Consider the following 22,373-nt stretch of genomic DNA (forward strand, 5'->3'; position numbering starts at 1 on the left):
GCAGACAACTAGCCTGATGCTGGTTGTACTCTGTGGTTGGTTGGTCTGTTGGAAAACTGTCATAGTGTAACCTCAGCCCATCACCTCTAGGGTGACTCCTTCTCTAGGAAAATTGAAAATTAGTTAAACTATCATTAATTTAAATGAAGTTTTATTTATTTTGAGATGGTTGCTCTGTTGCTTAGGCTGGAGTGCAATGGCGCGATCTTGGCTCACTGCAACCTTTGCCTCCCGGGTTCAAGCAGTTCTCCTGCCTCAGCCTCCCAAGTAGCTGGATTTACAGGCTTGTGCCACCACATCCAGCTAATTTTTGCATTTTTAGTAGAGATGGGGTTTCCGGCATGTTGGCCTCGAACTCCTGACCTCAAGAGATTGGCCCACCTCAGCCTCCCAAAGTGCTGGGATTACAGGCGTGAGCCACTGCGCCGGTCAGAGCTTTATTATTTTATTAGATAAAGTTATTTCATGGAAATTTCCACCTATCTGATCTCCTTTAATTTCTTATTGTTTATTTTGACATCACCATTCAATATTTTAGCCCCAGGCAGTATAGTAAGACATACCACTAAATTCTTGGGAAGATAGATTCTTTTACGGTTCAATTCCCAAGATAATTAGGAAATTTAAAAGTGATTAAATTTTAGTTTATATGACACTTAAAATCATGAAGGCAGTGTGTTTTAATTGCATTTAGGGCATCTAACCATCAGCTCTGGCTTTCTTCCTGGTGCCCTGACTTACTCTATCTTGGTAATGAGTCCTTCGTTGATGTAGCCTCGTTTAAAGCACTCTTAGGTTTTCAGGGAAGTAAAATATAGATGGAATAGGAATTGACATTGTTACATTCAAACACAAGTAGCACTTCTCTCCTCCCCCATCCAAACTGCATGACGGTTTTCACCAAGATGGCAGCTTGCACATATATGTTTAATGGTATTTTTCTTATTTGTAAACTTGGGCAGTAGTAAGATCTATTCAATACTGAGGTATAGTAGCTGTGGCCCTGATTACAGTTTGAGTCTACAGTTGTTTTTTTCTTAAGTCATTGGTCTAAATGAGTTTCATTTGTCTTTAAGTAGATAGAGAGAGGCTTCCCCAGATACCTTGGCGGGAACACTGTGGTCAGGGGTCTAGTCTCCCCTTTACAAGTGAGAGCTTAGTTTGTCAGTGAACTGGATATAACCAGGTCCTTTGGCACAAATTCACACTAGTTAAACCCACACCAGTAAGTTTTAAAACCAGAACCCCAAGTTATTAATTTACAAAGGGAGCTCTACTCTTTCAGTGTGTATTCATGTCTACTGTTCATAATACTCTTTTCCTGGGAATACGATACCTAAGAATTTAAACTGCAAATTAGAAGGCTTATTGGTGAGCAAGCAATCAGAGGGAATGAGGTCAGGAGTTTGAGACCAGCCTGGCCAACATGGTGAAACTCCATCTCTACTAAAAGTTTAAAAATTAGCTGGGCATGGTGGGGTGCACCTGTAATCCCCGCTACTCGGGAGGCTGAGGCAGGAAAATTGCATGAACCCGGGAGGCAGAGGTTGCAGTGAGCCAAGATCGCACCACTGCACTGCAGCCTGGGCAACACAGCGAGACTCTGTCTCAAAAAAAAAAAAGATACTTCTCTTTCTTGGACAAACCGGATAACCCTATCAAATTCTAGCTCTTTGGCCTCCCTTTTCGAGACCACAGCAGAAAACTCCTTTTCTATAGAAAATATTTTCCTTAGCCGGGTACGGTGGCTCATGCCTGTAATCCCAGCACTTTGGGAGGCCAGGGCGGGCAGATCACGAGGTCAGGAGATCGAGACCATCCTGGCCAACACGGTGAAACCTCGTCTTTACTAAAAATACAAAAAATTAGCCGGGTGCGGTGCCGGACGCCTGTAGTCCCAGCTCCTCGGGAGGCTGAGGGAGGAGAATGGCGTGAACCCGGGAGGCGGAGCTTGCAGTGAGCCGAGATCGCGCCACTGCACTCCAGCCTGCGTGACAGTGCGAGACTCTGTCTCAAAAAAAAAAAAGAAAGAAAGAAAAGAAAATATTTTCCTTGCATGTGAACCCCATCTCTACTAAAAATACAAAAAAAATTAGCTGGGTGTGGTGGCAGGTGCCTGTAATCCCAGCTACCCCGGAGGCTGAGTCAGGAGAATTGCTTGAACCCAGGAGGCAGAGATTGCAAGTGAGTTGAGGTTGCACCATTGCACTCCAGCCTGGGCAGCAAGAGTGAAACTCCGTCTCAAAAAATAGCTACAGCATTCGTTTTTGTTTTTTTTTTTTGTTTTTTTTTTTTTCAGACAGTCTCTCTCTGTCGCCCAGGCTGGAGTGCAGTGGTCCAATCTCGGCTCACGGCAACCTCTGCCTCCCAGGTTCAAGTGATTCTTCTGCCTCAGCCTCCCAAGTAGCTGGGATTACAGGCGCTTGCCACCACGCCTGGCTAATTTTATTTTTTAGTAGAGACGGGGTTTCACCATGTTGGCCCGGCTGGTCTCAAACTCCTGACCTCAGGTAATCCGCCCACCTCGACCTCCCAAACTGCTGGGATTACAGGCGTGAGCCACCGCGCCCAGCCTACAGTATGTGATTTTGTTTCATGGATCATTTCACAGACTATGTATGAGACGAAATAGCTGTGGCCACATAGATAAGATATGGCAGTTTCTTATGATTTCAGTACTTCATATTTACCACCTTTTCAGGCAAGTTACTTTTTTTTTTGAAATGGAGTTTCGATGTTGTTGCACAGGCTGTAGTGCAATGGCACAATCTCAGCTCACCGCAACCTCTGCCTCCCAGGCTCAAGCGATTCTCCCGCCTCAGCCTCCAAGTAGCTGGGATTACAGGCATGCACCGCCACATCCGGCTAATTTTTGTGTTTTTAGTAGAGACGGGGTTTCTCCATGTTGGTCAGGCTGGCTTTGAACTCCCGACCTCAGGTGATCCGCCCGCCTCAGCCTCCCAAAGTGCTGGGATTACAGGCATGAGCCACTGTGCCCGGCCAGCAAGTTACTTTTTATCCATTATACAAGACTTCTTGGTTGCTAGAAGAATTTTTTTTTTTTTTTGAGACAGAGTCTCGAGTCTTGCTCTGTCGCCCAGGCTGGAGTGTAGTGGCATGATCTCAGCTCACCACAACCTCTACCTCCTGGGTTCAAGTGATTCTCCTGCCTCAGCCTCCTGAGTAGCTGGGATTACAGGCATGCGCCACGACGCAGGCCAATTTTTGTATTTTTCATAGAGATGGGGTTTCACCATGTTGGCCAGGCTGGTCTCGAACTCCTGACCTCAAGTAATCCACCTGACTCTGCCTCCCAAAGTGTTGGGATTACAGGTGTGAGCCACTGCGCCTGGCTGCTAGAAGAATCTTAGTGGCCAATTCTGTTTGGTGGAAGTCATTATAGCCTCCTGTGTATTTAGTGTTCCTGGGTTAACGTCCTTCTATTCATGGTAATTCATGAAATCTCAAAATAATCTCCAAACAAGTTAGTCCTTGCTCTAACACCTATTCATTCTTGATGGTATATTCCGTATTGGCACGTTATCTTAACTCCCCAATCTTTTCCCTCTATACGCAAGCTATTGAATTAATCAGTGTGCTCTCATCAGCCCAGTTCAGGAAAAACACACTTCCTTTTTTGATAGTCTCACCCCTTGGAGTGACTCTTCTTCCTGGAGGCACTTTTCTAAAACAGTATCGATGGAAAAAAGTAAACAGATGGCTTCTTTTGCCTGAAAAACAGTAGTAAGTGGGTTATAATATATTTGTTTTTTAATCATGTCTTTATTTTTTAGCATGGGGCTTAACATTTTTCCTACTCTGAGTTATCCCAGATCAATAATAATTTCTATATATTATAAGCCCTTATTTGCCAAAAGGTACTAGTACTATGTGCTAGTACTTTCCTTTCCATTTCATTGGTTTTTTTTTTCTCATAGTCTGTCATGCTTTTTTCCTGACTTTTCTTGCTACCATAGTCTTTATCTTGCTTTTATTCATAGAATTGACTGCTTTCTATTTGATATGCTCCAACTGCCATTTTTTTCTTCTCACCCTTGATCCAAATTTGATTTCTAATTATATAAGGTAAACAAGAACGCCAAACTTACTGCTCTTTGACTAATTAGAACATGGAAATAATTTGAGTTTTAGAGAATAATAAAGTTTTTTTCTTCCATTTACAAAAGTAAGAAAACTTTGGAAAAAAAAAAAAGACTAGAAAAGAGAAAACAATCATGCCATAGTCTGCCACCTGAAGAAACCACCCTTGCTGTGTTCCTCCATCTGTCCCCCGTGCATGTGTGTTTGTATGTTTTGAACTTGTGGTCACATTTGATAATGCTGTGATGATTCCCATACATCTTTAGTAGACTTGGTTACGAATGCATTGTGTGGGGCAGGTGCAGTGGCTCACGCCCGTAATCCCAACACTTTGGGAGGCCAAGGCAAGCAGACTGCTTGAGCTCAGGAGTTTGAGACCAGCCTGGGCAATATCGGGAAACCCTGTCTCTACAAAAATACAAAAAATAGCTGGGCGTGGTAGCACACACCTGTAGTCCCAGCTCTTCAGGAGGCTGAGGCAGAAGGATTGGGCGCGCCTTGGAGGTCAAAGCTGCAGTGAGCTGTGATGGTGCCACTGCACTCAGCCTGGGCAACTCTGTCTCAAAAAAAAGGAAAAAAAAAGCATCATCTGATTTTAAATAGATCTTTATAGGTGTTAGGTGTTCAAAAGTATTTGTTAAATGAAATGATTGAATCCTTACTCCTCTCTGTGCCTCAGTTTTCCCATTTCTTATATGGGGAAAAAATAATTTACAAGATGTTTTGTGAGGATCAGTGAAAAACAAACTGTGCATGTTGGAAATGGTTAGGTCATGTCAAAACTCTCCTTGCTGGCTGTCATATCGCTTTTTTCCCAGAGGCTACTACTTGAGAAGAGGCAAAGGAAAAAGCGCCTTGAGCCATTTATGGTGCAGCCCAATCCAGAAGCCAGGCTACGTCGGGCAAAGCCAAGGGCCAGTGATGAGCAGACTCCCTTGGTGAACTGTCATACTCCCCACAGCAATGTCATCTTACATGGTGTGTATTTAGGCAGCATCACTTCCTAGTGGGGTACAATTTTCACAAACTAGAAGGCACGAGGATTGTCAGACAGACCAAAGGGACAATATTATTAGCACCATTACTAGGTACCTTCATAAATCTTTATAATCACATTTGGGGTCTTTGAGGAGAATAAAAGCAATGATATAATCAGTGGAAGATGCCTTAAGGTTTGTGTCCATTTTAGAACTGTTGTTTTCTTTTTTTTTGAGACGGAGTTTTGCTTTTGTCACCCAGGCTGGAGTGCAATGGCGTGATCTTGGCTCACTGCCAACCTCCTTCTCCCAGGTTCAAGTGATTCTCCTGCCTCAACTTCCCGAGTAGCTGGGTTTACAGGTGACTGCCACCATGCCCGGCTAATTTTTTTATACTTTTAGTAGAGACGGGGTTTTACTATGTTGGCCAGGCTTGTCTCGAACTCCTGACCCAGGTGATCCACCCGCCTTGGCCTCCCAAAGTGCTGGGATTACAGGCTTGAGCCACCATGCCCGGCAAGAACTGTTGTTTTCTAGATGCCAGATGAATGAGTTTAGAATGACCTATTTGAGGAGCTCTTGATTGTTAAATCGTGGCAGAGGTGAATCATGAAGCCGGGAATAGGTAGAGAGCGTTCGTTCTTCCAATAGATAGTTGAAAGGACCATCTGAGATGGTGAGGGGCGGAGGAAGAGTAAGATTGTAAGTGCCTCTAAATCAAGCCACTGGAGCTATTGGCTTGTACAGGATCTGTACTATGGAGGACCTACTTTGTTTTCTTGGTCTCATTCTTAAGTTTCTGAAGTACATATTACTTCAGTTACTGAAGTACAAGTACATATGACTTTAGTAACAGAGCATGTTAATCAAATGAACACCAGGCTGGGCGTGGTGGCTTATGCCTGTGATCCCAGCACTTTGGGAGGCCAGGCAGGCAGATCACTTAAGGCCAGGTGTTTGAGACTAGCCTGGGTAACATGACAAGACTCCATCTCTACAAAAAAATTAACAATTAGCCAGGTGTAGTAGCACACACCTGTAGTCCCAGCTACTCGGGGGACTGAAGTGGGAGGATCGTTTGAGCCTAGGAAGTCGAGGCTACAGTGAGCTGTGATTACACCACTGCTCTCCAGCCTGGGTGACAGAGTGAGATCCTGTCTCAGAAAAAAAGAACACCAGTTCTGACCTACTCTCTTAACAAATGTTCTTATGGATGTTAAGAAAGGAGGGAAGATAAAATGATTTGGTAGTTCTTAATTCTGATCACATACGCCAAATCTACCCAACTAAATAGTGAATAATACTTTGCTCCTTTTTTAAAATTCATTTTATTTTGGCCCTTAGGTATTGATGGTCCAGCTGCTGTCCTGAAACCAGACGAAGTTCATGCTCCATCAGTAAGCTCCCCTGTTGTGGAAGAAGATGCTGAAAACACCATGGATACTGCTTCCAAGCCAGGACTTCAGGAGCGTCTCCAAAAGCATGGTGAGGACTGGTAATGATTTTAAGGCAATTTGTCTTCTTACTCAATTGTAATCTTTTCCTTTCTTTTCATTGTGGGTAACAATCTACATGACTCAAAATTACTCATGGCTTAGGGCCTCACAGAGGTGACAGTATTTAGCATCTTTTACATCTGAATGTTGGTAATTGTCAGCAATGGTAGTATTTATACTGTTACCTGAGAAAAAGAAGATAATTAAATATAAAATACTAGCTACCATAGATGACCATAGATGACTGTTTCTCTCTTTTTGACTATTTTCAGTTGCCACCCTCTTCTTCTGACAGAGTTGTCACTCAACCCCTCTACTCCACCTCCATTTCATAGTTGGTGATGATTGATAGCCTTTCTTCTAGTTGGAGCTCTCATTTCCATAAATATTCCCATACATTTCAAAGGTCCCTTGTAGTCTTCTTTCCTTTTTAGAAAAATAATTTTTTTTTTTTTTTGAGACGAAGTCTCACTCTGTCGCGCAGGCTGGAGTGCAGTGACGCGATCTCGGCTCACTGCAAGCTCCGCCTCCCGGGTTCACGCCATTCTCCTGCCTCAGCCTCCTGAGTAGCTGGGACTACAGGTGCCTTCCACCACGCCTGGCTAATTTTTTGTATTTTTTTAGTAGAGACGGGATTTCACGGTGTTAGCCAGGATGGTATCGATCTCCTGACCTGGTGATCTGCCCGCCTCGGCCTCCCAAAGTGCTAGGATTATAGGCGTGAGCCACCACGCCCGGCTGAAAAATAATTTTATAATGAGAAGGGATTAAGCATCCCCTTTGCAGATGAGAAAACTGAAGCCCAATAATGAATATGTATTGGGTACCTACTTTGCATTAGGCAAACATTGCTAGGTCCTGGGATATATGAATCAGGAGAGTCTACCACAGAATGGCATAATAAATGAAAGTTTAAAGAAATTCGTATATTCACTTATTTAGAAAGTATGTTTTGGCCAGGCTTAGTGGCTTACGTCTATAATTCCAGCACTTTGGGAGGCCAAGGTGAGTGGATCACCTGAAGGTCTAGAGTTTGAGACCAGCACATGGTGAAACCCCGTCCCTACTAAAAATATAAAAAAAGTAGCCAAGCATGGTGGTGGGTGCCTATTAATCCCAGCTACTCGGGAGGCTGAGGCAGGAGAATTGCTTGAACTTGGGAGGCAGAGGTTGCAGTGAGCCAAGATTGCACCATTGCACTCCAGCCTGGGCAACAAGAGTGAAACTTCTCAAAAAAAAAAAAGAAAAGAAAAGAAAAAGAAAGTTTGAGTCCAGGCATGGTGGCTCATGCCTATAATCCTAACACTCTGGGAGGCTGAGGCGGGCAGATCACTTGAGTCCAAGGGTTCAAGACCAGCCTGGGCAACATGGAGAAACCTTGTCTCTACAAAAAATGCAAAAAAAAAAAATTGGCTGGGTGCAGTGGCGCACACCTGTAGTCCCAGCTACTTGGGGGGCTGAGGCAGGAGGATGGCTTGAGCCTGGGAAGTGGAGGTTGCACTAAGCTTGCGATTGCACCACTGCACTCCAGCCTGGGTTACAGAGCAGGACCCCGTCTCAACAACAACAACAACAAAAGTAAAGTAAGAAAATATGTTTTGAGTACATACCATATCTGAGGTAACATTCTAGGTACTTAGGATACATGAGTAAGCATGGTTCCTGCCTTCATGGAGCGCTTATTCTAATTGAAGCTTCATGCACTTAAATAGGCTAGAGCTAGAAAATCAAGGTGCTGAGAGAGCCCGACGCCTCACTCCACTTGGACACTTTCCCAGAGAAAGTGATATTTGAGCTAGAGCCTGACTCAGGAAGAGGTGCTGGCCAGTTCAGAATGGCAGCAGCTCAGGGCGTGTGGTCATAGGGTAGGAAGGGGGATGTAGAGAGATGAGCCAGGAGAGGGAAGTGGGCTCTAATTATATGGGACCTAATAGACCACGTCAGGAATTGGGACTTTATCTAAGGAGTAATAGAAGGCTGGACATGGTGGCTCACATGTGTAATCCCAGCACTTTAAGAGGCCGAGGTGGGAGTATTGCTTGAAGTTACGTGTTCAGGACCAGCCAGGGCAACATAGCAAGACCCAGTCTCTAACAAAAAAATTTTTTTAATTAGCTGGGTATGGTGGTACACACTGGTAGTCCCAGCTACTTGAGAGGTTGTGCTAGGAGGATTGCTCGAGCCCAGGTTATTGAGGATGCAGTGAGCTATGATCATGCCGCAGCACTCCAGCCTGGGTGACAGAATGAAACCATGTCTTTAAAAATTAAAAAAAAAAAAAAAATTGGGTTGGGTGGAGTGGCTCATGCCTATAACCCCAGCACTTTGGGAGGCTGAGGTGGGAGGATTGCTTGAACCCCAGAGTTCGAGGCTTCAGTGAGCCAAGATTGTGCTGCTGCACTCCAGCCTGTGTGTAGAGTGAGACCCTGTCTCAAAAAATAAAAATAAAAAATAAAAATTAATTAAAAAAAAATAGGGCTGGGCGCTGTGGCTTATGCCTGTAATCCCAGCACTTTGAGAGGCCGACACGGGTGGATCACAAGGTCAGGAGATCAAGACCATCCTGGCTAACACGGTGAAACCCCGTCTCTATTACAAATTAGTCAGGTGTGGTGGCGGGCGCCTGTAGTCCCAGCTACTCGGGAGGTTGAGGCACGAGAATGGCGTGAACCCGGGAGGCGGAGCTTGCAGTGAGCCGAGATCATGCCACTACACTCCAGCCTGGGCGACGGAGCGAGACTCCGTCCGTCTCAAAAAAAAAAAAAAAAAAAAAAAAAGCAGTAAGAACCTGTGAGGAATTTTAAGCTGAAGAATGATATGATCACAGTTGAGCTGTGGAAAAATTACTGTGTACCAGAAAGAAGGAATTGAAGGGGGCAAGTCCAGAAACAGGAAAGCTATTTAGGAGATCGTTTGACTGATGATGGCCTGACCTCCAGTTCCAATATAGTGTGGTGTTTGCAAAAGCACAGGCAGGGGAGATGCAGAATTGCTCTGCTAGGGCAATGAGAAGAGACAAGAGAGGTACCAGGAGGAAGGGAGGGGTGATTCCGCTGAACAAAGAAGGATGTGTGTCTGCCTGCGTGCTAGGGGAGCGGGGAAGTAGCTGGAGCCTGACATTGTGAGTGTCCATCATGTGTCAGGCACTTGACATGTACTACCTCATCTGATGTAATAGTTGTAATAGTGCCTTGGGGGTTTGTAAAGACAGTTTTCCTGTCTTTAACCTGAAGGTGACCATGGTACTTGCCTATTATTTTACTACCACTATTTTTACAACAAAAGAAAGTGAAAGATATGCGTTGGACAGATAGGATGAGTCGGAGCAAAAATAATTTTCTGTTTAACCAAAGCTAAATTACTCACCCTGAGTCAGCTAGCTGAAAAGTGGCAGATTTAGATTTTCTGATTCTTAGTCTCGTTCTTTATCCCTGACTGTAAACACCACACTGTCTCCTTGTGCACTGCTCTATGAAATGGCTGTTCGTTTTCAGAATTGGCCTTCCAGTGCCAGGTGAGTTAACGCCTTTTCATGTCTCAACAGGTTGCATCTTGACTATAAAACCCATTAAGTGCTGTTTTGATTAAATTCTAAGAAGTGTCAGTTCGGCAGATTATGTCCCTGTAAGTGGGTCCAATTTGCTTGTCTTAAAAGTTTCAGAGAGATCTTTGATCTCTCAAGACAGATTCACGGGAACTGAGTTCTTGGTATTAAAATGGCATTTGAAAGCATAGTAATAGGTGAAGATAGCCATACGATAGTGATATCTCAGGAGTTTCTGCCTTTTTGCTACCAATAAAAAGGGGGGGTGCCAGGTGTGGTGGCTCATGCCTGTAATCCCAGCACTTTGGGAAGCCGAGGTGGGCGGATCGCTTGAGCCCAGGAGTTTGAGATCAGTCTGGGCAACTTGGTGAAACCCCGTCTCTACAAAAAATTACCTGGACATGGTGTAGTCCTATGTACTCAGGAGGCTGAGGTGGGAGGATCACTTGAGCCCGGGAAGTTGAGGCTGCACTGAGCAGCTGTGATTTGGCCACTGCACTCCCACCTGGGCAACAGAGTGAAACCCTGTCTCAAAAAATAATAATAATAAGTTAATATTTTAGACAGCAGAAGGAAAAAGTGTCCTTCGCAAAGCAAATAATTTTTTTAAGTAACAACTCTTTTGAGATATAAATTACAGACCATACACCTCATCCATTTCAAGTAAACAATAGGCCAGGCATGGTGGCTCACGCCGGTAATTCCAGCACTTTGGGAGGCAGAGGCAGGCAGATCACCTGACATCAGGAGTTCGAGACCAGCCTGGCCAACGTGGTGAAACTCCATTTCCACTAAAAATACAAAAAAAAATTAGCCGGGTGTGGTGGTGGGCAACTGTAATTCCAGCTACTCGGGAGGCTGAGGCAGCAGAATCAATTGAACGTTGGGGGTGGAAGTTGCAGTGAGCAGACATCGCGCCATTGCACTCCAGTCTGGGCTACAAGAGCGAGACTCTGTCTTTAAATAAATAAACAATAAATTGGTTTTCAGTACAGAGTTCTACAACCATTTTCACAATCAATTTTACAAAATTTTCATCACCCCCAAAAGAAACGTCATAACCTTCAACAGTCATTTCCCATTTCCCTCCGATCCCCTCAGCCCTAGGCAGCCACCAGTCTACTTGCTGTCTCTGTGGATTTGCCTGTTCTGGACATTTCATATTGATAGAATCATACACTACTTGTCTTTTTATGTCTAGTGTTTTACTTGCATAATGTTTTCAGGGTTCCTTCATATTATAACCTCCGTACTCCATTCTTTTTATTGTTGGGTAACACTCCATTGTATGGATAAACCACATTTTGTTGATCAGCTGATGGACGTTTGATTGTTCCCACTTTCCCTGTTAGGAATAATGTTGTTATCAACACTCATAAGTTTTTGTGTGGACCTATGTTTTCAGTTGAGGCTGATTTTTTTTTTTTTGAGACCAAGTCTTGCTCTGTCGCCCAGGCTAGAGTGCAGTGATGTGATCTCGGCTCACTGCAACCTCTGTTTCCTGGGTTCAAGGGATTCTCTTGCCTCAGCCTCCTGAGTAGCTGGGACTACAGGTGCCTGCCACCGCACCTGGCTAATTTTTGCATTTTTAGTAGAGACAGTGTTTCACCATATTGGCCAGGCTGGTCTCGAATTTCTGACCTTGTGATCCACCCACTTCGGCCTCCCAAATTGCTGGGATTACAGGCATGAGCCACTGCGCCCGGCCTGAGATTGATTTTTTTAAAACTGACCTTTGTCTTATCCTTGTGTTCTTCAGTAAAGCTAATACCAATCTATGTATGTACCGTATAAAAATAGATCATTTTTCTTTCCGAGATGTTGAATGTGCACAAAAAGTGGTTCAGAGAAAAAAGCCACACTTGTTAATTCCATCTGTAAATCTATGATTCGAGGACCATTTCAATGAGGGGTAACTTCACCCCGCAGATACTAGACACAAGGGAATTTAGTTTAGGTCTTGCTCTGCCTCTTTCTCTTGGAGAAATGATTCTTCCTGAGCCTGTACTCCCACATATAAATCTGAGGCTCGTCACTCTTTCATAACACACATCGATCACACTTTATTTTACATCTGCATTCCCCTCCAGATTATATACTCCATGAACAAACAAGAAATAGTAGAAAACAACAAGACTATCAGTATCTCCTCCTCTAACTCAAATGTAAGAATAAAATGAAAAAATAGTTTTTCATCCAGCAGTTTTAAATTTCCTATAAAAGACGCTCCATAAATCCAAAGTACTAGTATTTCAAACATTCCTAATTAGATTTAGTTAACTAGACAGAGATTAAGAAAATGCCGGGGGGCCAGGCATAGTGGCTCACGCCTATAATCCCAGCACTTTGGGAGGCTTAGGCGGACAGATCACCTGAGGTTGGGAGTTCGAGGCCAGCCAGACCAACATGGAGAAACCCCGTCTCTACTAAAAATAAAAAATTAACTGGATGTGGTGGCACATGCCTGTAATCCCAGCTACTCGAGAAGCTGAGGCAGGAGAATTGCTTGAACCTAGGAGGCGGAGGTTGCGGTGAGCCCAGATTGCGCCATTGCACTCCACCCTGGGCAACGAGAGCGAAACTCCATCTCAAAAAAAAAAATAAATAAAATAAAAAGAAAATGCTGAGGGGAATAAAACTACTGTAAAGAATAATGCATCATTGAATTTTTTTTTTACCGTGGTAAAATATGCATCGTAACATAGAAGTTACCAGTGTTGGCCTGGCATGTTGGCTCACACCTGTAATCCCAGCACTTTGTGAGGCCAAGGTGGGCAGATCACCTGAGGTCAGGAGTTTGAGACCAGCCTGACCAACATGGTGAAACCCTGTCTCTACTAAAAATACAAAAAAATTAGCTGGGCTTCGTGGCGCACACCTGTAATCCCAGCTACCGGGGAGGCTGAGACAAGAGAATTGCTTGAACCCAGGAGACAGAGGTTGCAGTGAGCTGAGATGGTGCCACTGCACTCCAGCCTGGGCGACAGAGTGAGACTCCATCTCAAAAAATAATAATAATTTACCAGTGCTGCAGCTCTTTTTAGAATTTGTCTAGCAAGTTTTCCTGTTTTTACTGAAGCCTTCCCTTCCCTTCCAAATAACAAAAAAGTACACTTTTTTTTTTTTTTAAGAGTTCGGGTGTCATTCTGTCACCCAGGCTGGGGTGCAGTGGCACAAGCATAGCTCACTTTAGCCTCAAAATCCTGGGCTTAAGGGATCCAACCACCTCAGCTAGCTAGGACTACAGACACACAGGTACCATCGTGACCAGCTAATTTTTTTAAAAAAACTTTTTATGGAGACAGGTCTCAAACTGGTGGCCTCAAGCAGTCCTTCTGCCTCAGCCTCCCAAAGTGCTAGGAGTTCAAGCACGAGCCACTGTGCCCTGCCTAAATTTTTTTTGTTTTGTTTTTTTGAGACAGAGTCTCTGTCTCCCAGGCTATAGTACAGTGGCACAGTCTCGGCTCGCTGCAAGCTCCGCCTCCCAGGTTCAAGCGATTCTCCTGCCTCAGCCTCCTGAGTAGCTGGGACTACAGGCGCGTGCCACCACACCCGGCTAATTTTTTGTATTTTAGTAGAGACGGGGTTTCACCATGTTAGCCAGGATGGTCTCAATCTCCTGACTTCGTGATCTGCCCACCTCAGCCTCCCAAAGTGCTGGGATTACAGGCATGAGCCACCGCGCCCGGCCTGCCCTGCCTAAAATTTACAACTTTAATCAATTTTAAGTGTGAGATTCAGTGACATTAAGTGCATTAACAATGTTGTGCAACCATCACTACCATCCATCTCCAGAACTTTTTCATCATCCCAGAGACTTCACACCCATTCAAGATAATTCTTCATTCTCCCCTGCCCCCAGCCCCTAGTAACCTCTATTCTACTTTCTGTCTCTATGAATTTGCCTGTTTTATGTATTTGGACAAAATAGTTGTGTTTATGGTCAGAATAGTTAGGAATGTTTTAAGCAAGAAAATTAAAACTATCTTTGTTTCAAAGACCTTTTTTAAACAGTGTTGGCAGTGCTAACAGTTCTTCCTTTTCTGCTAGATATCTCTGAAAGTGTGAACTTCGATGAGGAGACTGATGGAATATCCCAGTCAGCATGTTTAGAAAGACCCAATTCTGCATCCAGCCAGAATTCAACCGTATGTAGTTCTGAAACTTCTTCCATTAGAGCTAATTTGACTCTTTCTCAAACATATCTTCAGTATTTATTTATTTATTATTATTATGTATTTTTTGAGGTGGAGTCTCGCTCTGTCACCCAGGCTGGAGTGCAGTGGCATGATCTCAGCTCACGGCAAACTCCGCCTCCCGGGTTCACGCCATTCTCCTGCCTCAGTCTCCCGAGTAGCTGGGACTACAGGCGCCCGCCATGACACCCGGCTAATTTTTTGTATTTTTAGTAGAGACGGGGTTTCACCATGTTTGCCAGGATGGTCTCGATCTCCTGACCTCGTGATCCGCCCGCCTCGGCCTCCCAAAGTGCTGGGATTACAGGCGTGAGCCACCGCGCCCAGCCCTCAAACATATCTTCAGTATTTAAATACCATTACTGAGTGAGAGTTCCTTCAGAAGTGTAAGCTCAAATTTAGTTTATGATCTAATTTTTTCTGTCTCAGGTCAGCTATTGTGAGGCTTTGTCCCATTTTGATACTTACTCTTCATTACTCTCAATATTCATGTACTTAATTTAACTTTTCAGTTTTCCTCATTCTGTCAGAAGACGGAAGACACGGGTAAATTACTAAGTTGCTTTGTCCACTAAGTGTTTTTCAAAGAGAATCAGATTTTGAGTCTCGGCCTCTTGTTGCTCATGTATGGCTGTCCTTTCAGGATACAGGCACTTCTGGTTCTGCTACTGCAGCCCAACCAGCTGATAACCTCCTGGGAGACATAGACGACCTGGAGGACTTTGTGTATAGTCCTGCCCCTCAAGGTGTCACAGTAAGATGTCGGATAATCCGGGATAAAAGGGGAATGGATCGGGGCCTCTTCCCCACCTACTATATGTACTTGGAAAAAGAAGAAAATCAGAAGGTATGAGAATTGATTTCTAAGAAAACTCTTGAGAGAGAGAAGAATGTTGTGGGAATAGATTGTTGATGGGCCTTAGGGAACTAACTCTGGTATTAGACCAAGCCAGCTGGAAGTAGATTGTATCTTTCAGTCCCCAGATGCTGTGTTCTCATTTTCTGCAAAGAGCTCATGGTCTAATAGGCAGCAAGCTCTGCCCTCCCACAAATAAGAGCTTTATCCACAAAGTGGGAAAATGGACGGGTAGTTGTTAATGTAATTATTTTCACCTGTCTCCCATGATTGAGTTTTTGAATGTTACTGTTTGTTCTTTTGGTTTTTCTTTTTATTACGGTAGAACATGACATTGTGGAAGGAGAGTGAGTTTTAGGGAATAGGAGGAATTAGAAATACAGAAGGACCTACAAGTTAAATGTCTTGTTTCTCACCCTAGAAATTCTAATTTATTTTATAAGTTTGAGCCAGCGATGAACTTTATTTTATTAATTTGGATTAATACCAGGTCTTAACAGATGATTTTAAGAGCCTAGAAATAAGATAATGATACTAGGTGTTAATTCTTCTAACCACCATTTATTGAGTGTTTACGACAGACCAAGTATATGCATATAAATCTATATATATTATCACCTGTAATCCTTGTAGCCACCTTGTTAGGTAGGATTTCTTATCTCTGCTTTAAAGATGAGGTAACTGGGGCTTAGGAAGTGACTTACCTACCCCACATTGCACTAAGTGGTGGCAGAGCCAAATTCAAACCTATTTCTGCATAATTCTAAAGTCTTCCTGCTTAGCCACTGCCACTCTCCTGCTTCCCTATTATGGTCCTAGTCTAGGAGAGTTTAGGAAGGATGCCTATATAGGATGGTATTCATGCCATTGAGGTCACAGTGGTTTCACACAACAGCAGTATAGAAAAAAGAGTATTTCCTCCCTGGAGAGGCTTCCCTTTTGTCCCTTCTTGCCCTTTGCCTAATCAGAGTCTTTCCTGATGTGCTTCACCAGATGTGGTTGACATTCCTCTGTCTGTGTCCCCATGGCATTAAGAAAGCTATCACAGGCCAGGTGCGGTGGCTCACACGTATAATCCCAGCACTTCGGGAGGCCGAGGCAGGTGGATCCCTTGAGGACATGAGCTCGAGACCAGCTTGGCTAACATGGGGAGACCCTGCCTCTAGCAAAAAATTAAAAAATTAGCCAGGAGTGGTGGCATGCACCTGTAGTTCCAGCTACTCGGGAGGCTCAGGCAGGAAAATCACTTGAACCTGGGAGGCAGAGGTTGCAGTGAGCTGTGATTGCACCACTGCACTCTAGCCTGGGTGACAGAGTGAGACCCTATCTCAAAAAAAAAAAAAAAAAAAAAAATGCCATCACAGTAAAGAATGGGAAGGTTTTCAGGATCCTGTCTCTCCTAAAGTTGGAAAGACTCTTAATCATGGCATTGGATGAACATTGATTGTTATTTATTTATTGGATTTTGCAAGGTTGCCCAGGCTGGCCTTGAACTCCTGGACTCCAGTGATCCCTCTACCTCAGCCTCCCAAGCAGCTGGGATTATAGGCTCATGCCACCTGGCCCAGCTTTGGAGATTTTTTTTTTTAACTGGAAGTTTTAGGGATGAAGTTGTAACTAATTATATGGAGAATCAAGCTAGTGAATTTAGAAAAACTGTATAGGAAGAAAACCCTGATAGTGAATTCTTTTATTTTTATTTTTATTTTTTTTTTGAGACAGAGTCTCATTCTGTCACCCAGGCTGGAGTGCAGTGGCATGATCTCGGCTCACTGCAAGCTCCGCCTCCTGGGTTCATGCCATTCTCCTGCCTCAGCCTCCTGAGTAGCTGGGACTGCAGGCGTCTGCCACCACGCCCAGCTAATTTTTTGTATTTTTAGTAGAGACAGGGTTTACGGTGTTAGCCAGGATGGTCTCAATCTCCTGACCTTGTGATCTGCCCACCTCGGCCTCCCAAAGTGCTGGGATTACAGGCGTGAGCCACTGCACCTGGCCTGATAGTGAATTCTGATAAGAGAGTTAGAGAAAGGGATAAAGACCCAAAGATTAACAGCTTGACATATGCTGGGGACTTGCTAAACACTGGCTGAATGAATATGTAGGACAACCATGGCCAGGGGTGGGGCAGGTTCTCTGGACTTCATTTTTGACTGACACTTTTTCTTTTCCCAGATATTTCTTCTTGCAGCTAGAAAGCGGAAAAAGAGCAAAACAGCCAACTACCTCATCTCCATTGATCCAGTTGATTTATCTCGTGAAGGAGAAAGTTATGTCGGCAAGCTTAGGTGAAAGCACCCTTAGATCACTGTCCTATTCTTTCTGATAGTCTTATTCCTATAGTTGCAGAACAGTCCTTATCTTGGTTACAACTAGCATGTATTGATGTTGTAATCTTAAAAAAAAAGAAAAAAAGAAAAAGAAAAAAAAAAGCTGGGCGCAGTGGCTCACACCTGTAATCCCAGCACTTTGAGAGGCCAAGGTGGGCGGATCACTTGAAGTCAGAAGTTGGAGTCCAGCCTGGCCAACATGGCAGAACTCCCTCTCTACTAAAAATACAAAAATCAGCCAGGTGTGGTAGAACAGCCTGTAATTCCAGCTACCCGGGAGGCTGAAGCACGAGAATTGCTTGAATCCAGGAGGCAGAGGTTGCCGTGAGCCAAGATAGTGCCACTGCACCCCAGCCTGGGTAACAGAATGAGAGTCTGTCTCAAAAAAATAAAAAAATAAGGCTGGTGTGGTGGCTCAGGCCTATAATCCCAGCATTTGGGGAGGCTGAGGTTGGAGGATCACTTGAGGCCAGGAGTTTGAGACCAGCCTGGGCAACACACTGAGACATTATCTCTTCAAAAAACTTTAAAATTAGCCAGGCGTGGCAGTTCTCACCTGTAGCCCCAGCTACCTAGGAGGCTAAGGTGGGAGGATGACTTGAGCCTGGGAGTTTGAGGCTGCAGTGAGCTATGATCCCTGCCACTGCACTCCAGCCTGGGCGACACAGCGAGACCCTGTCTCGAATTAGTAAGTAAATAAAAAGTTAAAAGATAATCTCAGTTCCTTCCTTGCTTTAATGAGATATTTTTGAAAAAGTGATGATGAACATTGAGACATTTGGAGAACAGGCAAATAGGCTTCCATTTTCCTTCTCTTAGATTGTGTTTGTATAAGAAAAAAAATACAGATCATCATGGTGACTTTTTCTCCTGACTCCAGATCCAACCTCATGGGGACCAAGTTTACAGTTTATGACCGTGGCATCTGCCCCATGAAGGGCCGGGGTTTGGTGGGAGCGGCCCACACCCGGCAGGAGCTGGCTGCCATCTCCTATGTGAGTGCTGCTTTCCCAGGGCCGCTGCCTGCCCTCCTGGTGTCCTGCTGGCACTTTTCACCTAGTGTCGCTAAAGAACCTCCCCTCCCAAGCTTGTTTCTATTTCTGTGATTTCTGTTGCTGTACCATTTTCTCCATGTATTTGAGTTTTAGTTATTTGAATTGCCAAGTTCAATTATTTTTCACTCTCAGAATATTTCTTCCCTTATTTCCTTTTCTTTTTTCCTGCTGCCACTTAATTCAGACCTTTACTTCTTATCCAGTGGCCAAAGGTTACAATAAATTAAAGCTGATCTTTTTTTGCTTTTAATCTTTTCCTATCTAGTTCATTCTCTTTTTAATCTCTTTTTCTTATTTTTTTTCCTCTTTTTGGCATTTATAGTCCACTTCTTTTTAAGTTTTATCTTATTATTATTTGTTTTATTGTACTTTTTCATTTTATTTCACACCCGGGAGAGACCTGAGAACTATCTAGCTCATTCTCTGCTGCTACCAAATGAATCTTCCTAAAACGAGGCTCCAGTTGATCCTCCTGTTCTGCTTCAAATCTTTTAGTGACTACCCATTGTGCGAGATCTAACATGGTAGCATTTGCTTTCAGACTTCTCTATTGGCATGCCCCTCCTTCCCATCATTCTAGCCAAGCAGCCCTCCTGTCATTCCTTTGTCCAACCACACTCATCTTTCCTCCTTGGAGAGGCTTCCCTTTTCCTCTTTCTTGCCTTTTGCCTTATCAAAGTCTTTTCTGATGTACTCCACTAGATGTGGTTGACATTCCTTCATCTGCGTCCTTGTAGCATTTGTAACCCACATGTATTTGTTATACTTGTTCAACATGAACCGTCTCCACCAGTTTGTAAACTCTTGTGAATTCTTACTCATGGCTATATCCATACTAGCACATGGCTTGGCACACAGTAGATATTCAAAGAGTTGTTGAGTAAGAGAAAGCAAGAAGGAATTGACCCATCTCAGCTGGTTTTTTTATTCCAAAGTCTCAACTTTCTTAAGTTGAAATTAATCCCATGAGATCTTATCTACATGCCTGAGAACCATTTGACTTCACACTTTGATGTAAAGTGTCTTTCCTCTATAGCTTTCATATATAATCTGCTTGGCTTGGCTGGGCTTGGTGGCTCACACCTGTAATCCCAGCACTTTGGGAGGCTGAGGCGGCAGATCACTTGAGCCCAGGAGAGACCAGCCTAGGCAACATGGTGAAACCCTGTCTCTACTAAAAATACAAAAATTAGCCGGGCATGGTGGCAGTCGCTGGAGTCCCAGCTACTGGGGGCACTGAGGCAAGAGGATCACCTGAGTCTTAGGAGGGTCGAGGCTGCAGTGAGCCGTGATCACACCATGCACTCTAGCCTGGGCGACAGCATGAGACCCTGTTTAAAAAATAATAATAATCGGCCGGGCGTGGTGGCTCACACCTGTAATCCCAGCACTTTGGGAGGCCGAGGCGGGTGGATCACCTGAAGTCAGGAGGTGGAGACCAGCCTGGCCAGCATGGCAAAAACCCGTCTCTACTAAAAATACAACAAAAATTAGCCAGGCGTGGTGGCAGGCACCTGTAATCCCAGCTACTCGGGAGGCTGAGGCAGGAGAATCGCTTGAACCCAGGAGGCAGAGGTTGCAATGAGCCAAGATTGTGCCACTGCACTCCAGCCTGGGTGACAGAGCAAGACTCCATCTCAAAATAAGAATAATCTGCTTGGCTTGATGGGCATTTTTAATACCTAGTGCAGGCCTTATTTAACCACAACTCATTTTCACTGTATGTAATATAGTGCTATGCCCTCACTGGGAAATAAATATGTGTTGGTGCTGACAAAGTTGGACAGTTTGTTCACAGTTATCTCAAATCGCATTTAAGACTTAAGAGTAAGAGGCCGGGCGTGGTGGCTCACTCCTGTAGTCACAGCACCTTGGGAGGCCAACATGGGTGGATCATCTGAGGTCGGGAATTTGAGACCAACATGGAGAAACCCTGTCTCGACTAAAAAAAAAAAAAAAAAATACAAAATTAGCCGGGTGTGGTGGCGCATGCCTATAATCCCAGCTACTCAGGCTGAGGCAGGAAAATTGCTTGAACCTGGGAGGCGGAGGTTGTGGTAAGCTGAGATTGTGCCATTATACTCCAGCCTGGGCAACAAGAGTGAAACTCTGGTCCCCCCAAAAAAAGAGTAAGAGTAAACTCTCAAGCCAAGAGATTCTGTTTTAAATGTAGGTGTTTAAAGAAGGTATAGGCCAGGTGCAGTGGCTCACGCCTGTAATCCCAGCACTTTGGGAGGCTGAGGCAGGCAGATCACGAGGTCAGGAGATCGAGACCATCCTAGCCAACTTGGTGAAACCCCGTCTCTACTAAAAATACAAAAAATAATTAGCCAGGCGTGGTGGTATGCACCTGTAGTCCTAGGCTGAGGCACGGGAATCACTTGAACCCAGGAGGTGGAGATTGGAGGTTGCAGTGAGCTGAGATTGTGCCACTGCACTCCATCCTGGCGACAGAGCGTGACTCTGTCTCAAAAAAAAAAAGAGAAGTATAAAGAGATATAATATTACTTTCCTGTTTTTGATTCTCTGTTTACAGCAAAGTAATAAAATTATTTTTGGTACACCTGATTTTTTTTTTTTTTTTTTTTTTTTCTGAGGCAGAGTCTCACTCTTGTCGCCCAGGCTGGAGTGCAACGGCGTGATCTCGGCTCACTGCAGCCTCTGCCTCCCGGGTTCAAGCAATTCTCCTGCCTCAGCCTCCCAAGTAGCTGGGATTACAGGCGCCCGCCACCACGCCTGGCTAATTTTTGTATTTTTAGTAGAGACAGGGTTTCACCATGTTGGCCAGGCTGGTCTCAAACTCCTGACCTCAGGTTATCTGCCTACCTCGGCCTCCCAAAGTGCTGGGATTATAGGCGTGAGCCACTGCCCCGGCTGATACAGCTGATATTGTCAGCATCTTACATTCCCAAGAAAGTCTCATGTTATAAAAGAATGTGGTCTCTATTTTTTTCCTGTTTCCAAGTTCTGCTTTGTTTTCCTGTCTTCCAGGAAACGAACGTACTTGGATTTAAAGGTCCTAGGAAAATGTCTGTTATCATTCCTGGAATGACACTGAATCATAAGCAGATCCCATATCAGCCACGAAACGTGAGTAAGAATGTATTTAAATCAGTGAAAGACCTAAAAGACAGTAGTACAATACACAGATTAATACAAAAAAAAAAAAAAGATTGAGCTTCCAGAGCCCCACACTGGAGATAGCTCCATACACTTCTTTAGGAAAGCTGCCCCTCCAAAACCTCAGGATGAGAGCAGTTGCAGAGTCGTTGCCTTGAAACCATTTTTTCTACAAAGAGAAATGCTGGATGATGTAGAATAATTAAAAAAAAAAAACCTGTCTTTATTGTTGGCTTTCATTCTTCGCTTCTGGTTTACCCTTTCTGAAATGGAGAAAGTATTCTCCTACTCTACCTTCTACTTCGCAGAGTTGGAGTTCTCAGTACAAAGTAATGATTTTCCCTTTGGACAGAACCATGACAGTTTGCTCTCACGGTGGCAGAACAGAACTATGGAAAATCTGGTTGAGCTGCACAACAAGGCCCCCGTCTGGAACAGTGACACTCAGTCCTATGTCCTCAACTTCCGTGGCCGGGTCACTCAGGCGTCTGTGAAGAACTTCCAGATAGTCCACAAAAATGACCGTAAGCCTCCAGGAAGGGTTGGGTGGGAAGAGGAGGACAGATGCTCTTACAGGATGGGAATGCACATTCCCTGTACATGATAAGAAGTGACAGTCAGCAGATAATCATGGAGGAGAGACAGGATTTCTTTGGAAAGATGAAACTACAGTTTTAGAGAAAACTTGTAAATCACTGTGT

At 44.2% G+C, this 22,373-nt stretch overlaps 1 protein-coding gene and 1 non-coding gene across 4 annotated transcripts in view; both read left to right on the forward strand.

Moving 5' to 3' along the window:
* The window catches only part of TULP3 (TUB like protein 3), a 50,483-nt gene that overhangs the window by 25,427 nt on the left and 2,683 nt on the right, over positions 1 to 22,373 (forward strand). For all 3 annotated transcript variants that reach the window (XM_019038260.4, XM_063694568.1, XM_019038262.4), the window contains exons 3-10: positions 4,920 to 5,079; positions 6,423 to 6,563; positions 14,169 to 14,266; positions 14,958 to 15,161; positions 17,343 to 17,455; positions 18,378 to 18,492; positions 21,544 to 21,642; positions 22,025 to 22,196. In XM_019038260.4, the coding sequence (XP_018893805.2) occupies positions 4,920 to 5,079; positions 6,423 to 6,563; positions 14,169 to 14,266; positions 14,958 to 15,161; positions 17,343 to 17,455; positions 18,378 to 18,492; positions 21,544 to 21,642; positions 22,025 to 22,196 (1,102 nt within the window). The remainder of the gene's footprint in view (positions 1 to 4,919; positions 5,080 to 6,422; positions 6,564 to 14,168; positions 14,267 to 14,957; positions 15,162 to 17,342; positions 17,456 to 18,377; positions 18,493 to 21,543; positions 21,643 to 22,024; positions 22,197 to 22,373) is intronic.
* On the forward strand, positions 13,142 to 13,202 carry LOC115930315 (U7 small nuclear RNA). Its single transcript, XR_004066955.1, has one exon. It is a non-coding gene; the product is annotated as a U7 small nuclear RNA (small nuclear RNA).

This window comes from Gorilla gorilla, chromosome 10, assembly GCF_029281585.2.
Source record: "Gorilla gorilla gorilla isolate KB3781 chromosome 10, NHGRI_mGorGor1-v2.1_pri, whole genome shotgun sequence".
NCBI lineage: Eukaryota > Metazoa > Chordata > Mammalia > Primates > Hominidae > Gorilla > Gorilla gorilla.